This window comes from Delphinapterus leucas, chromosome 3 (assembly GCF_059928025.1).
Source record: "Delphinapterus leucas isolate spDelLeu-1000000601 "Yukka" chromosome 3, BTC_Dleu_Yukka2, whole genome shotgun sequence".
Lineage (NCBI taxonomy): Eukaryota > Metazoa > Chordata > Mammalia > Artiodactyla > Monodontidae > Delphinapterus > Delphinapterus leucas.
In genome coordinates, this window is record NC_143131.1 from 57,944,004 (window position 1) to 57,967,208 (window position 23,205).

The 23,205-nt window shown below is 41.4% G+C and overlaps 1 protein-coding gene across 8 annotated transcripts in view; it reads right to left on the bottom strand.

The window, feature by feature from the left end:
- Positions 1–23,205, bottom strand: part of MRPS27 (mitochondrial ribosomal protein S27) — a 124,755-nt gene that overhangs the window by 33,186 nt on the left and 68,364 nt on the right. For 5 of the 8 annotated variants that reach the window (XR_016392676.1, XR_016392675.1, XR_002647654.2 and 2 more), the window contains exons 5-10: positions 19,855–19,969; positions 16,313–16,391; positions 13,177–13,292; positions 9,358–9,460; positions 6,861–7,003; positions 4,677–4,850 (exon numbers count right to left, since the gene is read on the bottom strand). Coding sequence is in view for 5 of the 8 variants with exons in the window: in XM_089908983.1 (XP_089765109.1) it covers positions 4,677–4,850; positions 6,861–7,003; positions 9,358–9,460; positions 13,177–13,292; positions 16,313–16,391; positions 19,855–19,969 (730 nt within the window). In the remaining 3 variants the exon portion in view is untranslated. Of the gene's footprint in view, positions 1–676; positions 1,918–4,676; positions 4,851–6,860; positions 7,004–9,357; positions 9,461–13,176; positions 13,293–16,312; positions 16,392–19,854; positions 19,970–23,205 lie in introns of those variants that run through there. The other 3 variants (XM_022595518.2, XM_089908982.1, XM_030759661.2) reach the window with 1 other exon arrangement.

Sequence of the window (23,205 nt, forward strand, 5' to 3'; positions counted from 1 at the left end):
AGACTCTCGAGAGTTCCTGAGAGAGATGCGGGCACACGTGTGGAAGAAGTCCGGGAGTGGAGAGCTTGGAAACTCCTGCTGGGCAGCAGCACAGTGAAGTGGTCTCTTGAAGCCTGGAAGTAAAGTGCCACAGGCACAGACAAGGAGGAAAATGCAGGCAAAACTATGAGCTGAAATATCAACCAGATGCTTCATGTGTGATGGTTGTTAATTTACTGAGCAAAAGGCGTCTTTTGATGTATCTTGAACCTGCCTCTTGATATAATAAGGGCTGAAAAAGTCCTGCCCTTGATAAACCAAAATGTCAGAACCAACTTTTGGTCATAACCCTCTTCCTAAGTAAGACTCAGGCCCTGTGTTGGATACTGACTGCAGGTATGTACGGAGGGAACATGCAGGGTGAGAAGCAGTGGGAGACTGACCCCATGTAAGTTACTTAGTTTCAGTTTCCTTATTCAAAAATAGGGTAATAGTAGCTCACTCATAGGGTTGCTGGAGCTCAGCGAGTCCTGAACACAAGTTAGTGGTTGTGGTGATTATTATTATTATTACAAATGCCACAGTCTACTGGAGAAGGAGGGTTGAAAATATGTTGCTCAAAATCATAGTGACTATAATGATGATGAAACTCCCTACTTCTCCCTCCCTTGCCCCAAAGATGAAGAATACACCAAAATGATCCTAGAACATTTATTTCCACAGGTTCTTGATACAAAAGCACAATCCTGCATAAAAGTACACCACTACACATAAGGGCAAAATTACACAGCAAGCAAGAGTGGCCACTGACCCCTTCCACAGAGAAACCCCAGAGAGAAATTTTCCACCTCCTGACCGTTTTACAATCATTCATGTCTTCTACGCACTGCAAGCCCCATCCCATCTCTCATTTTCTCCAATTTCTAACTGAAACTTGTGTTCACAAATTGTATGTGTGTGCATGTGTGTACACAGAAGGCTCACTTTACCTACTTGATGAGGGGCTGAGACAATGCTTTGTAAGAAAGTTACCACAACATGATGGGGAATCAAGCCACGGAAGCTTCAGAGCTAGGGCTAGCTCTCTCCTCAAAAGCCCTGACATGCTAAAAATGCCACCGGGGGTCCTTGAAATTTGAGAGCCAGTAGGTCTTGTGTTTGCTCCTGTACTGAACTTCTCCCAGTTCAGGTCTGGGAGGGGAAAGTGGGGATGTGCGGGCATCCCATACCCAGCTCAGGCTGAGAGCTTGCACGCGAGAGGAGACTAGGGGACAAGGTCTCAGGACCTGCAGGTGGCCTCGGCTGGGGACACACAGACCATTCAAAAGCTTGTGCTTGAGACCAGATTCTTCAGTCACGGCTTCTCCCACCACCATCGCTAGGTATCAGGGATTTTCAGTCTTCAAAATTGATCCCTGTCCCCCAAGAACGCCACTATAAGCTTTGAGAGCCCTTATTTAAGGTATTTAGCTAGTGGCTTCAGTCTGACCATTTGCCACTTTCATGGTTCCACAGTCTTCTTGGCATCCGGGTGGGTGGCCACATGGCTTGACATGTGAACAGCGTGGCTTCTGTACCTTAGGGGGTCTGCTTTAAGAACAGGAGAAGATGGATGCAGGACACTGAGGCTGCCCTCAGGGTCACTGTGGATCCTGAGATGGGCTCTTGTGAAGTTCCTGTGGGCCCTGAGGGGCCTAATTAGACAGATGCCTTTGCGGCTCTTAGAGCCTCCTGCCCCTGCTTGGCCCTCTCCCTCTGCTCCTTTTCCCTCTGAATCAAATGTACCCAATCCAGATGCCACTGCTGCAGCTTCTGCTCGTAGGCAGCGATGTCTTCTGCTTCACAGGTAGGGAGCTGTTCCTTGACAAGCTGGGTGGTCAGGGTCAGAAGGCTTTCTGACTCAACTTTGCCCAAAGCGTGTAGCTTAGAATGTAAGGCCTATTGGAAACAAAGGAAAACAAAAAAAAAGAAAAAAAAAAAAAAAGGAGATGTGGGAGGGGCAGGTAGGTAAAGAATACAAAGAGGAAAAGAGAAGAGATTAAGTCACTTACAAAATCTCCACACATTCTGGTCACAGGAGAAGGTACTTTATTGGGAGCCTGTCATGCTGCCTTTCATCCAGGCACTGTTAGCTTTTGCTCTTTTTTTTAAATTTCAGCCCAGCAATTCTGCTAAGATGCACCACATGTCATTTCTTCCCCTTCACTCACAAACGGTAAATGGAACTCCATATGCTGTGACTCCCTGTGTAATTTCTTGTTTTAGACCACAAACACTGCACAAGACAAGAAACCTTCATTTCCATTCTGACCTGCACCAAACTAAGCAGCAAACTCCAAGAACAAAGAACCCTAAGATGGAAACAAAACGGCAGAAGCAGCTGATAAAATGGAGCAAGTTCATCCATAGCTTTTCCTTTAGAATTACTGGGATAAATGTTTGCCTAACCAGTATTCCTTTCAACAGATGGAATTCATGTCAACGCTTTCTTACTAACGGCATGCTAAACAGCTCCCATGAGTGCCTGCACTATTATAAGCCTCCACGTGCTGTGCTTCACTGCAGGTCAGCCTTGACATCCTGACTACTTATGGCTCCATCTGAAACGGCAGCTCCATTTGGTCGGTATTGTATTTCTGGAGAAGTAAAGTACTAAAAACACTAATCTACTTAAGTGCTTCAAGATGTAGATCATCAGAGACCCACTTATGGCCCCAGACTTAGCATATATGACACACCCCATGTTCCACAAAACAAATGCAATTTACTGGCATAGGTGATGAGGCCTGCTCTAACAGCAGGGGCTGGAAGGTGGGAAGGATCCATGGGCTTCAAGGAGTGGCCAGACGTCTGGTGTGACAGCTCAGCCACAAAAATGAGCCCCAAAAAGATTACCTGGGACTAATAAAAATCAGGCACCAGGAAGAAAAGGAAGTGTAAAATGAGAATTCTTTCTTTCTGATATCACTTCCCACCTGGTTTGAGGCCAAGGAGACAGCTTGGGACACCAGAATAAGGACTCAACTCTGAGTCAGCAAATCCAAAGTGTTCAAATTTGTGTTCAAATCCAAAGTCAGTCACTTATGGACTAGGTTCCCTCAACCTTAGTGTCATGTAACACAGGAAGAGCAGTATCTACCACCCAGGTGAGGATAAAGGAAACGCAGTAGTGCCTAACACACAACTAGCAGTCAAGAAATATTGGTCTTTTTTCGTGTGAATTTAAAAAAAAAAATGCATTGTGGAAGAGTGAGGGCTGAGAATTTAATGCTGGCACAGATTTCTATTCTCCAAGATTAAATATATAAGCAATAAGAAAAAGGTGGTAACTTTTAAGAGTCGTGGGGCAGCCTTGGTCAATAAGAACATGGTAAATGATAATCTATGGGGCTAAGCAGATTTTTTGCTTTTTAGCTTTTCTAAATCTGCAAAGCTAAGAGGAAAGAACAGGTATGTAAATTCTTAACCTAGCTGCTAATTCTCCGTGTACCCTGAAAACATCGATTAACGTTCCTTTTTCAGTTTCTAAATTATAAAAAAGGGAAGTTGAGCAATTACCTTATAGAAGTACTGGGAAAAACAGCTACTAAAGGTATTAGGATCCTCCTTAGAACAAGGGGAAATAGATTTCCCACAGCTGGTTCAATATAATTACTGCAAAGATTTCAATGTAATACTCTGGCAAAGTATACATCCCTCTGCACCAAAAGGACACAATGGGTCAGCTGGGAGGGATGGGAACGTTTTCTGCTTCACACAATGAATTCTCCTTCAGGCAGCAACTTTTTTTTTTCCCCCCCGCTTTGTGCTAAATAGATGAGAAACACAGCAAGGAAGAGGCCAAGGGCTTAAAATCTGAACATGGCTCTTCCTCCCTGACTCTGATCACAGAGCATTTTGGGAGGTAGAGTTGAAAGCTACCAAAGGCAGTTTGAGTGCTCAGGGCTGTCCTGAAACCTGTAGAAACCTGTTTACACCATCCATGTAGTCCAGAGAGCATTTCCAATGGCCCTAGTGCACACCACAAAGCCGAGCAAGAGAAGATGCCTGCATTTCATCTTCATCATATTCAAACGAGGCTTTGTGATTTCTACCTGGGTTTCTGGTGATCAAGAAGGTTCAATGTAATATGGAGAAATGACCAGATCCTCTTCACCCAGGGCTGAAGTCAGGTGCTTGCTATGAGAAGGCAAACTATTACCCACCCATCAGGCAGATGTCAGGGATGAGTAGTGGATAATGACATGCTGCCTTAGGAAAACTGTGACCGATTCGCTCAAGTATGAAAAGGAGCATAAAAATTCCATTTGTTTCTTTTAAGACCACTTCCTGTGTGAAGCAATAACAATGTGATTTTTTTTTTTTTTTCTGTATGCGGGCCTCTCGTTGTTGTGGCCTCTCCCGTTGCGGAGCACAGGCTTCGGACGCGCAGGCTCAGTGGCCATGGTTCACGGGCCCAGCCGCTCCGCGGCATGTGGGATCTTCCCGGACTGGGGAACGAACCGGTGTCCCCTGCATCGGCAGGCGGACTCTCAACCACTGCGCCACCAGGGAAGCCCAACAATGTGATTTTTGATGTCAGTTTTTAATGGCCTTGTGTGTGACATTGATGCATGAAAGGACTGCTGGTCTATCACCACGGCAGAGAAGCATGCTTAATGCACAGCTGAGAGGGACTCAATTCTGCTACAACTCACCTCAAATCGTTCCAGGTAACGGGGAAGCTTGGACTGTTCAGTTTCCTCCACATCCAGCTGCTCCACCAGTTCTTCTGACCTCTGGGTCTTCTCACCTTCTTGGGGCTGGTCCTCTGAAGACCCCTGGGCCTGAGCGGTCAGAGCCGCCTTCAGCGCTCTGTCCAGCACATCGAGCTGCAGAGCAGAAAGCGGGGCAGAGATTAAATGTCCTGTGGCCCTGAAAGCACTGGGAAGGGAGGCTGGAGAAGGGAAAGGAAGGGAAACCTGGGATCTAAAATATTGCGAGAAGAGTTCTCTTATCAAATTATAGGGAACAGAAATGGTTATATAATTTTACACTAGAAACACCCTGTCCCATGGCATGAACACTTAGTACAAAACAAATGGAATAAGCAAGCTCAGAATTATCTGTATAAGTGAATCAACACAGCAGCTTTTGATTTCACTTTTAATCACCCAGGTAAGAATCCAAGAATTATGCTTGATGGGTACTGAAGTACCACCCCTTCCATGTTTTTCTTCCTCAATTGCTTTGGAATTGGGAGAAAGGGAAAGAAAAACCACTACAGACCAGAACCAAAATGGGCCACTTTGAATGCACGGTAAAGCCTCTGAATCTAGGCAGGGGCCTTCTTCAGAGAAAAATTTTAGCTCATAGGATATCCAGAGATTAGGGATCAGTCAATCTATATAAGCTGCTGACAAAGACCAGATAGGCATACATGAAATTTATTGTAACAGGTGATTTCTATGGCTTAGAAAGTAAATAAACTATAAAACGGAAGGTTTCTTTTTGTTTTGACCCCTCTCCCCTACTACTTTCATTTTGGGGCAACCTCCCTCAACCCTCAGAGGGCCTAATCATCAGAGATGGGACAGAAACAACCTCAAGGCCAGCATTAGCACCTGCATGGATACCGATTAATTCTGTCCATGTCACTTCAGAACAAAAATCCAGGAAATACTCCAAGGCTTCTTAATGCCACTAATACATTATACCCAAATGTATATGTGGGGTATACATATATATACACATACACATACATATATGTGACACATATCCCACTCTTGCTGACATCTGAATCACACTCCTATGAAGTCAGGACACAAACAACGCAAATCTGGCTCCAGCTGGGAGGAGTATTTCCCTCGCAAAGCATTTATGTATAATTTTGTGTTTTCAATCACCAGCACTGACTACAGCAGGGTTAAAACATGAAAATGTATTTAGAAATGTGTATACTTGGTAAATGTCTGGCAGAGAACATACGGCCTCACTAGACACCAGTATAAGGAGCCAGTATAGGGACCAGACTTGTGCATCCTGTGACTGAGCGGAAGCCATGAGGTGAGTCCTAGTGATCAGCATCAAGGCAAAACAAATAACCAGCTGCTCAAAGTTAACTTTTACACCCTGTTAATGAAACAACTGATGTCCTTCTATGCCTCACTCTGGCTACAACAGCTGCTTGGGCAGCAACGAACACTGTTGGCTCCCTATCGGGTGTAAGCTCGTCGCGTGCTTTCCTGTAGCCTGAGCTCACTCTAGTAACTTCGTAGTGTCAAGAGCCCAAGGTGACCAAGAGGGATGAGCTTTGAGGCTGGTGGGAGGACAGTGTCCTAGTCCAGGCAAAGTGAACGCCTTAGAACTATGAAAGGAACATTTGGTCCAGATCTCCTCAGCATCATGCATTCACCACAGAATAGTTTAATGGAAGGAAAGAAAGACAGTGCCATCTCTAGTCCCTAGACTCATTTCTTGAGAGCTTGTATGATGGAAAAAACTGACAAGCAGTTAGGCTCCGGGGACTAAATGAGGAGACAGAAATGCCAAAAATTAAAAATGAAATCTTAACCTCTCAAGCTCCTACTGAGATTTTACTTTAGGGGTCGGGCAGAATTAAACAGTATTTTACAGAATTCAGTTTGAATTTTAGGGAAGGGGAATGGTCTTCCTCCCAGATAGTGAACTATAAAATCAACATCAATCTTATTTTCTAGTGCTTTTTGTCAGTAACATTGAGAATGTTTGTGGTTTTTCACTCCTTTTCACCTGAATAAGTACATGATTCTACAGAGATAAAGAAAGTGGGGCATGGGGGAGACAAGGAAAACAAATCCAAAGCTTGACTTATGAGTAACAGGAAATGATAAATCCCACTGAATTAGAGACAGGGAACTTACCGCTTCTCTACACAGCTTTCCGTCTTCTGGGGAGGAGGCCACCTTCTCCATTACTTGAAGGGCTCTGTTGAGGTACCCTGGCTGCCACAGCAGGGGCATGTTATGGTACACAGCCCGCAGCCCTTGCTGCAATTCCACCTTCCCTGTGGTCAAAAAGAACAATGAAGAAGGCTCAGCCGTGGCTTCCCACTATGTCTGAGGCGGAGGACTTGAAGGCACAAGTGAATACTTACCTGGCAGCTCTAGAAATAGAGAAGGATCGTTTCAAACCTATACCAAGAGCCTCATCCCACCCAGTGAATGGGGACACTTTGGATGTATGATGAAAAATGTAAAATTCTATGTATACACCTTTCAGTATAAAGTCATGTGAACTTATTTTTCTTCTTTTTCATTTGGACTACTGGAGATTATCATGAGGATATATGAATCAAAGGGTTGAGGGAAATTTACAGAGGTTGCTATTTATTTTTTATTTATTTATTTTAATTTGGCTGTGCCGGGTCTTAGTTGTGGCACGCAGGATCTTTAGTTGCGGCATGCAGGATCTTTTAGTTGCAGCATGCGGACTTCTTAGTTGCGGCATGCATGCGGGATCTAGTTCCCTGACCAGGGATCGAACCCAGGCCCCTTGCATTGGGAGTGCGGAGTCTTACCCACTGGACCACCAGGGAAGTCCCTACAGAGGTTGTTATATCTGCCTCTAAGTGGAACTACCCTGACAAAACAAGTTAAACAACTGAAATACTAGTTTTGTTTCAAGAACAAACTCTTCCTCTGAAAAGAAATTCCACAACTTTTTTACAGTGGAAATCTTGTCAACGTCTGACAACTTCCCCTGCCAGGAAATGTTTGACATTTTTCAAAATGCTCCAAAACACCCCACTGACTGTCTTTATGAAAAAAAAAAAATCTCACTTTGCTCTCCTTTCCTTTATTTGAGGTTCATCAATACTTAAATCGTATAGTCCTCATTCATCCTTTTGGGTCTCAGGACATGAATGTTTCTCTTGGTACCTCAAACAATCACAACTTGAGCTTAAAACACGGCTGGCAGCAAGGTCCCCGAGTGAGGACAGGGGCTGTCTCTGGACTCCTTGGGAACAGAAACTTCTGCACTAATGACCAAAGTCACCTTGAGCTGCCAGGTCTTAAATCTACCTTCACTTATCTTTCCCAGGAAGGAGGATTTGGGAAAGCTGTAGTGGAACATAAACAGACAAAGCTCATCAGGTGACAGCTAATTTTAGACCTGTAAGATGCTTGGGGCTGGCTGCAGTCACGTTCTGGGAAGCTGCTTCTGTGAGAGGTGAATGAGGCTGCACAGCACAGGACACAGTGAGAGCAAAGGGCTTTGGATCTGATGCTCCCAGACCCAAAACACCCGGGCCTCTGCTCAGCAACAGGAACAACAAAGTACATTTTCTTAGCCTTGACAACTTCCCGGCCAATTCATGCAGTGTAACACTCCTGAGTGCTCATCTGAAGGCAAAGGCCAAAAACGTGTAAATCAATATCAAAAGTAGATGGTAAGTAAAGAGAAAATGATTTTTAAAAAGAGTGGTCAACTCTTTTGTTAGTCTGATCGCCAGCCTGATGAACTCCTCTCTCTGAGTCAGTTTCTATCAGAATCAGCATCTGAGAATGCCACACTATATTTTATTGGGGAAGATCAACTCCAAAAGCAGTCAAACTGCTATAACTTAGATGATTTTCAGAAAACAAAGGTAAGCAGACACAATGTATGATCAGAAGGGACTTTCTCAAATGCCTACCTACTTAGGAGAGAGACTGGAAGGATAATGAAATAACATGCATTTAATAAACCTGTGTAAATCGGGACACATTTTATGCACACTTAGGGTGAATGTTATTTGCCCAGATTCCACACAACCCAAGTGCCGAGGCTGCTCCTCAGAAGGCTTTGCCCTCCTGACTGTCTGATTCTCATGCAATCCGGGGTCTAAAGCAGAGCTAGCTGTCCTGTGTGTGGCACAGTCACATTGCACCAATGAGCCCCTCTCTGCTTTCCCAAGTGCTGCTGGAAGTGCTCTCTGAATTTCTCTTCCCTCACACCTGAAAACAATACCAAGGATATGTGTTCAACTCCAACTCTTAATTTCTTTCCTCCTGGACTTTAGGTTTAAGAGACAGAAAGATCTTTGTTAATAATGGGAAAGATCCTACTGGCCGGTTCTCCCAAAAGAGGGCCAGAGCTTTCCTTTCTTTATCCCTTCCTCACACTGATTACCACTAAATATAATCGAGAGCCATCAGAACTAATTCTCACCTTGCCAGTGGTGGGAGGTTTTAGAACCTGCTTTACTGTCTTAGGTCGTAACCATAAGGCCATCAAAGTCTAGTTTTACGTCTAAAAATGAAAGCTGTATTGGAATTTCACTCGCAAATTTAAATCAAATTATAATTTTATTATGAAGTAAAAGAATGCATCAGTTCTATCCATGAAGAACAATGTTTGTAAGGACCTCCAGCTTACCAAGAAGCGCACAGCCGTACAACTGGGAACTCAGTCCCACCGAATTCTTTTGCTTTAGGCCTGGGAGTAACAGGGATGCACCAAAGTTCCTCTCCTCTTCCCACTGCAACAGAATATACCAGATCACGGTGCAGCCAAGCAATGCATAAATGCATTTTGTATGCAAAAATGTGATTTTTAATGACACAGAGGAAAAAAGAACATGTTATAACATTAAGTAAAAGAATCAAAATAACAAAACTAAAGGTACATTATAATTCTAATTTTGGAAAGAAAAGATATTTATGTTTAATGAAAAATACAGAATAGAAATGCCCGATATGTTAACAGATTTCTAGGCAGTGAAATTACAAGCAATTTTGGTTTTCTTCTTTGTACTTTTCATTACTTTCCAAATTTGGGGCAGTGAGTAAGAGTTCCTTTTACGATCAGAAAAGCAAAACAAAATAAAAATAAAGCGTACACTCTGGACCAGCACTGCCTTGAGACAATCAACAAAGATTACCCATGCTGTTAGCCCTGTACTCACACTGCTATGAAATGACAGAGCAAGCTTTTTGAATTTTAAACAATTCAGCAATAAGACTCCTTCTACTTCACAGTGTTCAAATAAATATAACTATTAGGCTGCCTTTAGATAGATTTATGCCTCTCAAAAATCAATTAGGCAATCAGAAACACTTGGCAATCATTTCTTTCAACCCAGGGTGCAAAATTACACTTCAATAAAATTGAAGCCTTATGAGACATGGGAAAAGAAGGGGCAAAATACAAGCATTGCTAAGGCTGCTCCAGACTAGCAACAGCAGGGACGGGGGACTCACTGTAAAGGCAGGCCTGAGGAGAGCCTTGGCAACTCCCCAGACGAGGGCTGTGATCTTCTCGGTGCTGGTGCAGTAGGAGCACACAGCGGCCTGAGCCTTTGTTCCAGCTTGGAAATAACAGAATGCAAAGCTCAGGTGGCCCTGCACTGGTCAGAGAATGAACAAAGTGTGCAAGCTACAATTGCAGCCAGGTATATAAGTGGGGTACCCCAGGTGTTAAGGGGCACCCAAACCTCTTTACTGGGAATGACCTTTGTGCAATGCAAGTGCAATTTCTTAAGGTTTTTCTAAACCTTTGAAACAAGCAAAGACCTTGGGAGAAAAGCAAAGCCTCCTCAGGGGCTTCTGCAGCACACATAAGCAAGAGAGTTGGTAATGAAGGACCAGGTCATTTCACTTGCGAAAGCAAATCACTCAGAGGTTTGATTTTCCCCCACAAAAACTGCATGAAAAGGGGCCCAGGGAAAAATTAATAAGGAGGCTTAGAAGCATTTTTTCTTTTCTTTAGGGAAAAACATGACCTATAGTATCAGGATGCAACAGGGGCTAAAAGCCAAATGAGCAGCATCCTTGCTGCGCTAGAACTGAGCAGGGGTGGTGAAGGTGGCTGCAATGGTGATTCTTCCAAAAGCACGTTTACAAAGATGAATGAAAGCAAATGGATGTGTTAGAGAATTTTTGGATGATTGGGGAAAATACAACCACTGCTGCTTAGATGAAAGGCTAGTTATGTGTTAACATAAAATATCAGGTCTCTTCCAAGCCTTTACCTTCTACTCTACGTACTATTATGGACTAAATTAGGAGCTATTTTACCAATGTCCTCAAGGTTTTCTCATTTCATGCTTCAGCTTCTCCCATTAATACAAAGCAAACCCTCCTTCTCTCCTTCCTCCCTCCACTCCCCTTCATAGCCAGACATCTCAAAACACCGCTGATGCTCACTGTCTCCTTTCTGCACCTCGGACTCACTCCACAATCCACTCCAATTTGGTTTCCTGCTCCATTACTCTATGGCCCTCACACCACTAAGCTCAACGCATTTCATAAAAGTCCTCGTCTCACCTACCCTCTGAGGAGCGTTCTACATGCAGACCACCTCCTCCCACGGTGTTTGTTCCAACACATTCCTGACTCTCCTTTTGGCCTGTGGCTCGTCTGCAGACACTTACACGTGGATTTGTAAATTACATCTCCAGTCCAGATTTTCCCATTAAGATGCCAATTTCCCTTGTGAAATCTCGACTGTCTCAAAGGTATCTCAAAATGCAACACATTCAGAGCCAAATTAATGATCTTCCTCATCAAAAGAAGTCTTTGCAAACACATGGTGACCCTTTTGTCCAGATACCCCAGGCAGAAACTGAGGAGGTCAGACTTCACCCCCACCTCCCTGCCTCCACATCTACTTCCTTCCTCATCATGCTCTTTGCCTCCTAGATACGGTCATCGGCTACTTTGTAACTCCACCACATTCTGGTCCCTACACTACCATTACTCTTACTCAGACGACCATGATAGTCTCCTACGTGCTCTGACCATAACCACCCTGGCCCTGATCCAACCTCCTACCCATGTTACAGCCCAGATACACAAATCTGATCATGCCACCCCTTCTGCTTAAAACTTTTCAGTGGCTTCTCACTATTTTTAGAATGTAGATGAAACAGCTTAGCATGACCTACCTTCTGCAATCTCATCTCACCCTACAATTCTCTCTGTGGCAGCTACACTAACTTCCTAGCTTCTTCCAGCCCCTTTCTGCTCAGCATGTTCTTTCTGCCACAGGACTTTTGCACATGTCATTTTCTCTTTTTGGATTGTTCTTCCTCTCTTCAGTCTGTTAATTCCTATTCATGCTTCAAATATTAACTCAGGAAATATTTCCTTAAGGAAGAAGGCTTTCCTAACAAGTTTAAAATACAAACAAAAACTCACTACCATACAGGCTTTTCATAGAAGACGTCTTTGTAGTGATCATTAATAGTCATCATTTTATATTCGTGTGTTTGTTTTAAATGCCTATATTCATCTTAGACTGTAAGAAGGAAATTTTTGCTCACCACTGTATAAGGAGCACTTGAAACGTATGGAATGTAGTAGTTGCTCAATATATATTTAATGAACTAATGAACGTGAGGTGTGCCATAGGCTATGATGTTCATCTTACAAAAACAAAATACACAATAAATTTTTTTCGAATGGGGGCTAGACTAAATGATCTTTTCAGTTCCTACCCAAAGTAGTATTTTTTGGTGTTACATTTGAGGTTAAGGGCAGACTGTAGGGCCAGGCTGCTTGGCTTCACCAGGTGGCTTCATCACCTACTAGCTGGGTGGCTATTATGTAACATCTCTGTGCCCCAGTCTTCTCATCTGCATGGAGTTGTGAGGATTAAATGAATTAATAAATCTAAAACACCAAGGACACAGCCTGGTGTAAAGTAAGTGCCATTTAAGTATTAGCTATTGTTGTTGTTACTGTTGTTATTCTTAGGATAGCAATAAACAATGATTAAATATCCTAACCTAAGAGATGAAACCAAACTCAGTCTTCTGGACTGACCCAGAGCAACCTTAGGAAAATACTGACATAAATTAAACAATGAGTATTTAATACCTGAGGTCGTGGTCGAAGCTGGCTGCCTCACTGCTTCGTTGGTATGCCATGCCCAGCTCTCACTGATCATCGATTACCTACTTCTGCACGTGTGAGGTGCACTTAGCCTAGCTCAAGTCTCAGAATGCACATAAGGACTTTCCCTTGAGATTCTTCCGAGTGGAAGAATGTCCAATTCCACTTTGTTAGAGCCCAGTACCTAAAATGTACAGGATGAACACTCATTCCTGGTTGTACGGGGCCACAGCGCTATACATCAGGCATCTTTTTCCAGATGCTGAGGGCAGAGGTTTCCTCTGGTGCCCACATCGCTACTGAGCAGCCACTGCTTGCTTCTTCTAAGGCTCTCACTGCTGCTTTAAGGTAGATCACTTACACTAAAGTCTGTCTTCTTTGCCAGGCAGTAGTATAAAACGTAGAGGGAGAGGAGTTGGGTGGAGGGAACCTCAAAAGCTTCTTGCATCATGATCTCAAAAACCACGGATAGAGCATCTGGAAAGAAGATCAAAGTAAAAATGAGAGGTAATTAGCTTTAGGTAACATCATCAAACCTGTATTTAACTATAAACACTCTTAAAAAGTGGGGCATGACAGAAAAATAAACAGAGTTAAGAAGTTAAGAAATGTGGGCTCTGGTCCTAGTTCTTCCATAAACTAGGTCTTTCCCAAGTCTTCAGCTTCTATTGTACACACTACTGTGTACTGAATCAGGTGCTATTGTATCACTGTCCTCAAGGATGTCAAATAAACCGCTCAATTTCTCAATATCATCTTCATGATGTTAAAATACCATTTGTCCCACATACATCACAAGACTGTTGACAGTCCAACAAAATAATACATGTGAAAATGCCTCATAAACTGTGAAGCAAATTTAAGGCATCATGTCCATCAGCTGGAAGAGCTAAGGCATACAGAAAGGAGGCAAATATATTTTCCAGGTCACCCTGACAAGTAGAGAGGGGGCTTGGCTGACTGCCCCACTGTATGTTCTGGAATTTTCTCCCTGTTTGGGCAAAAGAGAACAAATGCTAGAGACAATTCTAAATCTCAGGTATTATTTCAAAGACAGAAAACTGATGACTACAAAAAGGACAATCAGGCTCAATTTAAAAGAATTGAAAGAATGGAAAGGAAATGCTTATTCATAAGTTATAATTCCGTGAGTATAACATAGAAGATATTTGTTTTCACATGAATGCTGATCATAGGAGACCAGACCTTGAGCAAGGTCTAATTTATTGTCCCTCAATATTTCACAACATAGGCAGAAGGCAAGAAAATCAAATTCAAACAATTTCTTTCCCTTAGTATTTGTTGTTAAATCAGACAATGTTAATATTGGTTTAAAATACGGTGCCTGCACATAACACAGGCACAACAAATGTTTTTGAATAACTGACTGAGCTGTTCTGTTAACCGATTTTTGCATATAGAGCTGCATAAGAGTTAGCACTGATTTGCAGCTGTTGCTAACCAGCTGGTTTTGTGTGTGTTGTCATGGTTCTACATAAGGCCACAGCCAAGAATTTCTATACATTTTTTGCAAACAGGGAAACTGAGATAGACAGGCAGACCAGGGAGGAGTCACCCAGTCAGTCAGTAGCAAAATAAGAACCTGGAAGAGATTAAACAAACAACACTCCCATCTCACCAACAAACCGACATTTTAAAAGAACACAAAGTTACAAATCAGTTTAAAAAAAATCTGTTTTGCCAACTGTTCAATACTGAATCCAAAATTACACATGAAAAATAAATCAAATTTATTTTATCTCTCATTTATATTCATTTCAGTCAGCTTGGGAAGTGAAATTAGGTTGATCTGTATAAGTAATTTCCTTTTCCTCCATAATTATTTATATACTTGGGTATTTCCTATTTTAGCAATAAAAAGTATAACATTTTCTAAATTTTTGCCATAAATAATAATAATCTTCATCAAAACTTTATTTTAAAAAATCCTCAATATTATTTACTCTGAATTTAGAAGGATAAAAAAAAGAAAAAAACCAAACCCAAAACTCCTTTTACCCTTCCAACATTACCTTTAAAGAGAGAGGGGAGAAAACTGCTACTACATAATTTTCCAATGATAGAGTAATAAGGATTCTTAAATCTGATGTTCACAGACGACAGACAATGAAACATGCAAAAGCTAACTATCTTTTAGTTGAATTCAGGAAGCCCATGTTTAAAATGGATAAGGGATAATGAGCATTTCAAAAAATAATGCACAGGGCTTCCCTGGTGACACAGTGGTTGAGAGTCCGCCTGCCGATGCAGGGGACATGGGTTCGTGCCCCGGTCTCGGAGGATCCCGCGTGCCACGGAGCGGCTGGGCCCGTGAGCCATGGCCGCTGAGCCTGCGCGTCCGGAGTCTGTGCTCCACAACGGGAGAGGCCACAACAGTGAGAGGCCCGCATACCGCAAAAAAAAAAAAAAAATAATAATAATGCACAGCAAATATTTTTAGGCAGTCAACAACTGCAAGCCTTATGAGAGAGAAGATAAAGCAGAGGCCCAGAGAAGAGAAAGGAGAGAGGTCCCCGGTCCCCAGCCTCATCACTGAGTCCAGGCAGTGATGCAATGGAAAAGGCTGAGGGTGCTGGTGTGCAGGAACAAGAGGATGTAACCCAATGACAGGAATCACAGGTGTCATAAAAGCATAAGTGACCACCAGTCCACATCCACATTCCTGAGGTAGTGACTACCCTAACACAGGCATGGCTCCTCAGAACCAAGCCTGAGGATGAAATGGTGGAAGGGGAAGCCAGTGTGTGTCTTTACACAACGGCATGGCCTCCTCTTTCCTTCTTCACTGTCTGCGTAGCTGCAAGCACAAGCGTGCTGTACTACCCTTCCCTGTCCACTGGAGACTGGCAGGGCTCCACCTGACTGCTCTGTAGGGTCTGCCACATCCCCATCTTTCCTTGGCCTCCCTTACTGTAGCTGAAGGTAAGAGCCACTTTAAATTAATTCCATGGGGTCAGAGGATTTTGGGGGTAAAGAGATCTCAGAGTTCACCAATGCACTTACTTTAGAGAAGGGGGAACAAAAGCCTAGGAGGTGAAATGACTTTCCTTCATAGCGAGGGTACTACTCTCTCCAGTATATAAGATTTTATACTTACACACTTCACATGCTGTAACAACTGTGATTTAAATAAAGAAAGTTAGCAAATGGTGCTTAAAAAAAGTCAAGCTAATAGCTGAATTAATATAATCTTAACTAGCCATGGAAGCTCAGGCAAGGTTTATTGCTTAACTAAATTCATTGTCCTTTGCCCAAAGAGACATGAACAAATAAACTTCAGAAACTCAGAGGAAAAAAGACCTGAATATGATTCTCCTATCTGGCCAACTGGTGTGGTACATCAACTACGCACCTATTTCTGACTGAAAGAGTGATGTAGAGAGTCATTAAGAAATAAAAAAAGTAAAAGTGCCTACATTTACTTCCCTTTGGGAGCTGAAGATCCATTATAAATGGAACTGGGTTTGGTTTCTTACCTTTGTAATTTTCTTCCTTTATGAAATGATCCATCAGTAAATTAAATGTATAGTTATCTGGAAAAATACCATATTGGACCTGTAATGAAAATAAAAGTAAGATAAGGGAAAAAATATTCATTTAATTCAGTTTATAATTTATGCCTATGTATTATTCAGGAAAAACCTTGGCACCGTTAGCTGTAAAATATCTGACTATCATTTTACAGCATCTGGGACGGTGAAATAGAAGCTGTGACTCATGCAGTTTGTTAACTGGAACTGTTGGTCAGGGTGAGAAAGTTGTGAGTGGGTGTCTGATATAAGACAACTGACGTCTGAAAAATAAAGCTCAATTCTAACACTTCATCATAACTAAAAAAAAAACCGCAAACCAAACCAAGACAATAAAAAAACACCATACTTCACTCGTTCAGTGATTCTTTTCAGAAGGTATGAATATCAATGCAAAAATGGCCTCCCATGAGAAAGTACACATTAACACATTATGCAGCTTTTTCTGGTCCTTAGAGTGCTTTTTCTCCAACTTTATTAAGATATAATTGTCACATAACATTGTGTAATTTTAAGGTGTACAACATGATAATTTAACACACATATATATGGCAAAATGATTACTACAATCAGGCTAGTTAACAAATTCATTGCCTCACATAATTACCATTTTTTTGGTGGTGGCAGTGGTGAGAGCATTTAAGATCTATTTTCTTGGCAACTTTCAAGTATACAATACAGTACTGTTAACTACAGTCACCGCGTTGTACATTAGATCCTCAGAACTTACTCATCTTACAACTGGAAGTTTGTATCCTTTGACCAACATCTCCCCATTTCTCCCGTCCTCCCAGTCCCTGGCATCCATTATTCTACACTGTTTCTATGAGTTCCGCTTTTTTAGATTTCACATATAAGTGAGATCATGACGTATTTGTCTTTCTTTGAGTGACTTATTTTACTTAGCATAATGCCCTCAAGGTTTGTCCATGTAGTCTCAAATGGCAGGATCTCCTTTTTTATGGCTAACTATTCCATTGTATGTATATGTTCATATACACACACCCCACATCTTTATCCATTTATCTGTAAATGGACATTTAGGTTGTTTCCATGGCTTGGCTATCGTGAATAGTGCTGCAATGAACATGGGGGTGCAGGTATCTCTTTGAGATAGTCATTTCATCTCCTTTGGATTTATACCCAGAAGTGGGATTGCTGGATCAAATTGTAGTTCTATTTTTAATTTCTTGAGGGACCTTCATACTGTTTCCCATACTGGCTGTACCAATTTACATTCCTGTCGACAATGCACAAGGGATCTCTTTTTGCCACATTCTTGTCAGCATCTGTTATCTCTTGTCTCTTAGACTAGTTTTTAAAGACCCAAGAAGCCTGAAGTTGCCATGGCTCCCATGTGACTTGCACGCACAATCAAGTCTGACTACTAAATGGTCTAGGCTGTGGTCATGCGTCTGTTTTAAATCCTTACTTCAGTAGGCTCATCCCCCCCGTCCCCCCGTCAACCACCAGAAACACCTGAGGAATTCTTTTTTTTCCAATTATACCCATCCCCTTAGGAATTCTGATAACCCTAAACCCCAGTTGCAAACCACTGCTGAACTGAGTCACTATTACCAGCACACTGTGCAGAATGCCTCAGATGTGCCAAAATGGAAAAAAAGTTTAGAATCCATTGCTTTAAAGGTTGTAGCTCATGACCAGTGTTTAAATTCATCAAAGCAGTCAACCAAATCTGCAATAATCCCTAAGGCAGGGTAAAAACAAAGTATCTTAGAATGATAAATCATTAAAGCCAGAAGGAACCTTAGAAATCAACTGGTCAGTGATTCTCAACACTGACTGCAAATGAGAATCAGCTTGGGAGCTTTAAAAAGACACCAATGAGGTATGAAAAGGCAGAGCACAGAGGATTTTAAGGGCAGTGAAACTAGTCTGTATGATACTACAATGGTAGGTACATGTCATTATATATTGTTTAAACCCATAGAATGTACAACATCAAGAGTGAACCCTAATGTAAACTACGGACTTTGGGTGATTATGTGTCAATATAGGTTCATCAGTTGTAACAAATGGCTCGCTCGGGAGGCTGTGCACGTGTGGGGACAGGGAACATGTGGGAAATCTCTGTACCTTCTGCTCAATTTTATTGTGAACCCAAAACTGCTCCAAAAAAATAAAATCTATTTTTTAAAAAAACAATTAAAAAAATACCAATGCCTGGGCTCCAGAAAGATTAAGTTAAATTAGAATCTTAGGGGTGGAGAAAAGCATCTATAATTTTTAAAAGCTTCTTGCGTGATTCTAACAGGCAGCCAGGGTTGGAAATCACTGATTTAGTACAACTCACTTGACTTAAGAGTTGAAAAAACTAAGACCTAGAAGAATAAAATTACTATTTGCCTGAAGTTATGAGCAATTGGTAGAATTTATGAGGTTAAGCTTGGGTCTTCTGACTCCTTGTCTGGTGTTCTTTCCACTAAAAGACTAGTAAGAGTAGAAAATGAGATAGACATTTTTTGTCTTTCCAGAACTTCTTGTTTTGTTTTCATAGGGATCTTCTTCTTTGAGTATGATCTGTGTCATTAAAGTCTGAACTGAAGAGCAAGATTTAATCCATTCCTTCCCCTGGGGCCTAATATTAGATTTATCAGTGAACCTGCTTATCTACTTTATTAAATTATAAGCTTTCCAAGGGAAAGGACAGGACATTGCTCCTTTTTTGGGACAATGCCATACCCAATACAATGTCTCACACACAAACTATCTGAAATGTATATTAAGTTAAATTAGGCCCAAGTCATGGGAACAAGACCTCCCAAAACCAAAATTAGTATTTCTTTTTGAGGTCTGCCATAGAAGTTCCAGTGACACTACAGAAATAATACATTTCCACAGAAATACTGTTAAAGTCTTGTTAAGGATCAAACTAGGATTGTAGCTTGAGACTCACAATACTAACATTCTAAACTTTTGCACTTATTTCATACTATGAAGGGAATGAAGACTCAACCCTTGGGTAGAGTATAACACGCAGAAAGACCCTAATCATAGGGGCTCTGGGGCTTGAGGGGAGGAGTCAGGGACTTAGGAAGACATGTTTTGAATAACCTAGAAGTCTGTCTTCTTAAAAATGTGTAAGATGATCTGAATGCTCTGGAGATCACACTCCAGCAAAATGGTCACGTCTTTCTCACTAAACTTCACCAAAGGGAACTAGGCAAAAAATCCAAGACTCAGGGATCAAGAATGAAATGACCACCAACAAAGTTCTTGTGATTAGATTACCTTTTGCTTTTACCACTCCATTTTTAAGTCACTGTGCTTGGAACAGCGACAGCTACCGGAATGTTTATTGTTAATGTGCTGGTTAATTTATACCAGCTCCATTCTAAAAAGATTTTCTGAGGGCAAATAAATTTAAAAGTTACTTCTTGTACTATTCTCTGCTGTTCTGTAATGGTACAAACACCAAATCACCTAAACTCAGGAGAATAAGCTGCAAATGCCAGGAAACCACTCACCTTATTTACAAGAGTGTATAAGGCCTTGTCTTGTGCACCATATTTTAGACACTGCCTAATCCAGGTGTGGATAGTCCAATCTCTCAGGTACCAGCAGTTGGGGCTGTGTCGAAATCTAAATAAAGCATAAGAAGAGAGAAAACTGGGGTTAACTCTTAAATGTCAATGCCCAAATCCCTCTTCCATCAGCAGGTCCTGATGTGCAGTCAATGTGATCATAAAAGTCATAAAGACCAACAGTTGATAAAAGCTTGAGGGTAAAACTCATTCACTATAAAGTCTGAAATGGGAAAAAGAAGGCAAAATAATAATAAACAAAAAGAGTATAAAAATTTTGTTCCTTATTTATACCCCCAATTCAATACGTTGTTTTAACGTGAGATTTACAAAAATGATTTCAGGAATATGCTCTACTAACCATGGTGTTACATAAGTACACATTTCATTAGAAGACATGTGGAAGCTTATACTTTAGAAGTTTAAAATAAAACAGATGAAACAAAAATGAAAACTAGGATAGCATAACAATTCTAGAGGAAAATCAGCTTTGAGTTATATTGCTATTTCTTGTGGCACTTAGGAGACATTAGGACACTCTTCAGTGAACTGAAAGAAAACAAAAAGAAAAAAAAATTTTTTGAGCAAAATTTAGCATTCAGGCCCTCCAGGATCCGTGATCACGCTTTCTCACAGCCCTATTCCAGTGCTTCGGTCTATCTCCTCTTGCTTCCTACTGTTCTCCACATGGTTTTAAAAGGCCTAAGCAGTCCAAGCTGAGGTGTATAATAGCACCAGTATTCCCACAAAAGAATGGAACTTGGAAAGGAATTCAAATGCTGCTCTTGCCTTGAGTTGGCAGACACTGGTTGGAGCAGCTTCTCCTTGCTCTTGGGGGTCTGTGCCACAAGGCTGAGTGAGAGGGGAGACCTCTCACTCAGGTGAGAGATGTGAGTGTGTGAGGCCGCCTCTGTTTATCTGCTTTGATCCGGACGGTTCCTCAAACATCATCTCGTGTCAGCTGAAGTCCCCACTTTGACCATTGAGGAAGCAAGTCAATCCCTGGACCCCACAAAATTCAAACAGTTTTCTTAAAAACAAAAGGCAAGACAAAAACTTAAAGTGAAAGAATTTTGTGCCATATTTGAGAATTGGGGCTAGAGGCTAATACTGGTGTTTTTCAAAGGCTGGTTATTCAATCTGCCACCTGCTATTTCCTGCCATCTGGCATTGGGATAGTTTCCTGCTGAACAGGTTCTCTGCCAAAGTAAAAGCTGAGAAAAAGAAAGCAAGTGAGAAGTAGTATTTAATTTAGGCTATTTATTAGTGATCTGGTGAGAGATTTGACAAAAATAAGATCTGAAGATGTTTTATGGATTTAAAGTCATCTAGCTCTGTCCAGTTTTTTGACTGCCTTAGATTTGGCTGGAAAATGTCTCTCTCACTCTTTCTTTACGAATTAACCCCTTTTGATAAAAGCAGAAGGATAGAAATATGTCAAATTATGTTTAAGATGAGAATGACCTAGCCAGAGAAAGCCATTGTATAAGGGCCCTAGATAGTAGGTCTAATGAGATCCTCTGCATAGAAATGAAACAAACTATATCTTTTAGTATTTCATGCTTTCCCTCACATTTTAAAGTCAACAGTTGAGCAACCTGAGCGTCACTCCTTGTTACTCTGAAAAATCTGAGATTTGAAGTGTAATGGCCAATTAACAGCTAATTTTATTTAAAAAAAAAAAAAAAAGTCAAGTGAAATACCAGGTGTACTGCCTAAAGATGGTGATGTTTTCTCGCTAGCCTGTAGGCTCCCTGGGCAGTAAGTAGGGGCAGTGACTGCCTTGCTCCACACTGGTTCCTCAGTGCCTGACACAATTTGTGGCCCACAATAGGTTTTTGACAAATAAAAAAAGAGCTTTAAAAATCAGCACGTATTAAATGCAATAATGTATTGATCATTATGTTAACTTCTATGGTATATTATAGAATTGTAAATTCCCTGTTTGGGGTATTTATAATCTAATTACAAAAATAAGGTATATAAACCAGTTTAACAATAACACGGGGGCGGGGGCGTGATAAACACTAAAAATGCAGAGGGCACTACTAGATGCTAGAGGTATTTTTGGTAGTAGTGGCTTTTAGGTTTAGTCTATTTTTCCTTTGAAAACAAACAAAACAAAACAAAACAAAAAAATGTCAATTATCTCCTTTACCCACGATTATTTAAATCTTATCTTCTGCTTTAGGATGTCTCCAATGACCATTAAAGTTATTACTTTTCTTTTTGATGGACTTTAAAATAAGAGCACCATGACCACATCCAACCAAACACCCTTTTCTCTTATTCACAATCAGCAGACCATTTTTAGGCTTTGAAAAAGAGGAACAAAGATGGATAGGATCTAGTTATAGACCTTCAAAGCACAAATGAAAATTTGTTTAAAGCCATTTGCTAACCTTCTGAGGCTAATTTTAACACACGGATGAACAGAAAAGTCTCTTCTTCTCAAATCTTTCCTTATCACCTTTTCTTTCTTAGAAGCCTAAAGGGAAAAGTAACTCAAGACTTCACACACCTAATATAATCACCTGTACGGCTGTCCTTTGAAAGATGTGTCAACAGACTCACATGGGTCTTTACTAAGTTCACTCTCTCTCCCATCCTGCAACAGGGCTACTTGGTGTGATCTCTGCTCTGTAAGACCTAATAATCCAGATACACAACCATGACTAGGACATTTTCAACTAAGTGACAATATTAAATCAATTTAGGAATAAGAGGCAAACACACAAATATTATGAAATATGTTGCTCAAAGTGCAATTCTTGTATTTCCTAGCCAGGCAACAAATAAACTCCTTTTGAAGCCCTCATGAGCATTAAAAAAAAAATTAGCACACAACTTATGTGAGTAACTATCTAGAATATAAACCACTCAAAACATTGGAATAGTAGGGTCCAACTTTGGATGTTGAGTTTTAAGAATTCTCTGTCAGTGGCTTTTTAAGCAGTTCAGACAGAAAAACTCGGGCCCTTTTCAGAACAGCCAGTGGAAATATGACAGGCAGGTAAGTCTCTGGAATGGGTACTTGCCTGGAACGATTCTGCAAACTGCTGGACCAGCATTCTCCCTTTTAGCCAAGAGAAAAGCAAAGAGACAAGAACACAACTAACACATTGATTTTCCAAATTGCCTGCAAACAGACTGGCTTTTGTTCTTGCCTACTCTGACCACCAGCCCGGCAGATTACAGGCAGCTACTGTAGGAGTCCCCTCTGTGCCCCATGCCATCAGCTGTTTGCTCACCTCGACAGAAGCTTTATTATTGTCCAGGCCAGCAGGCTGCCAA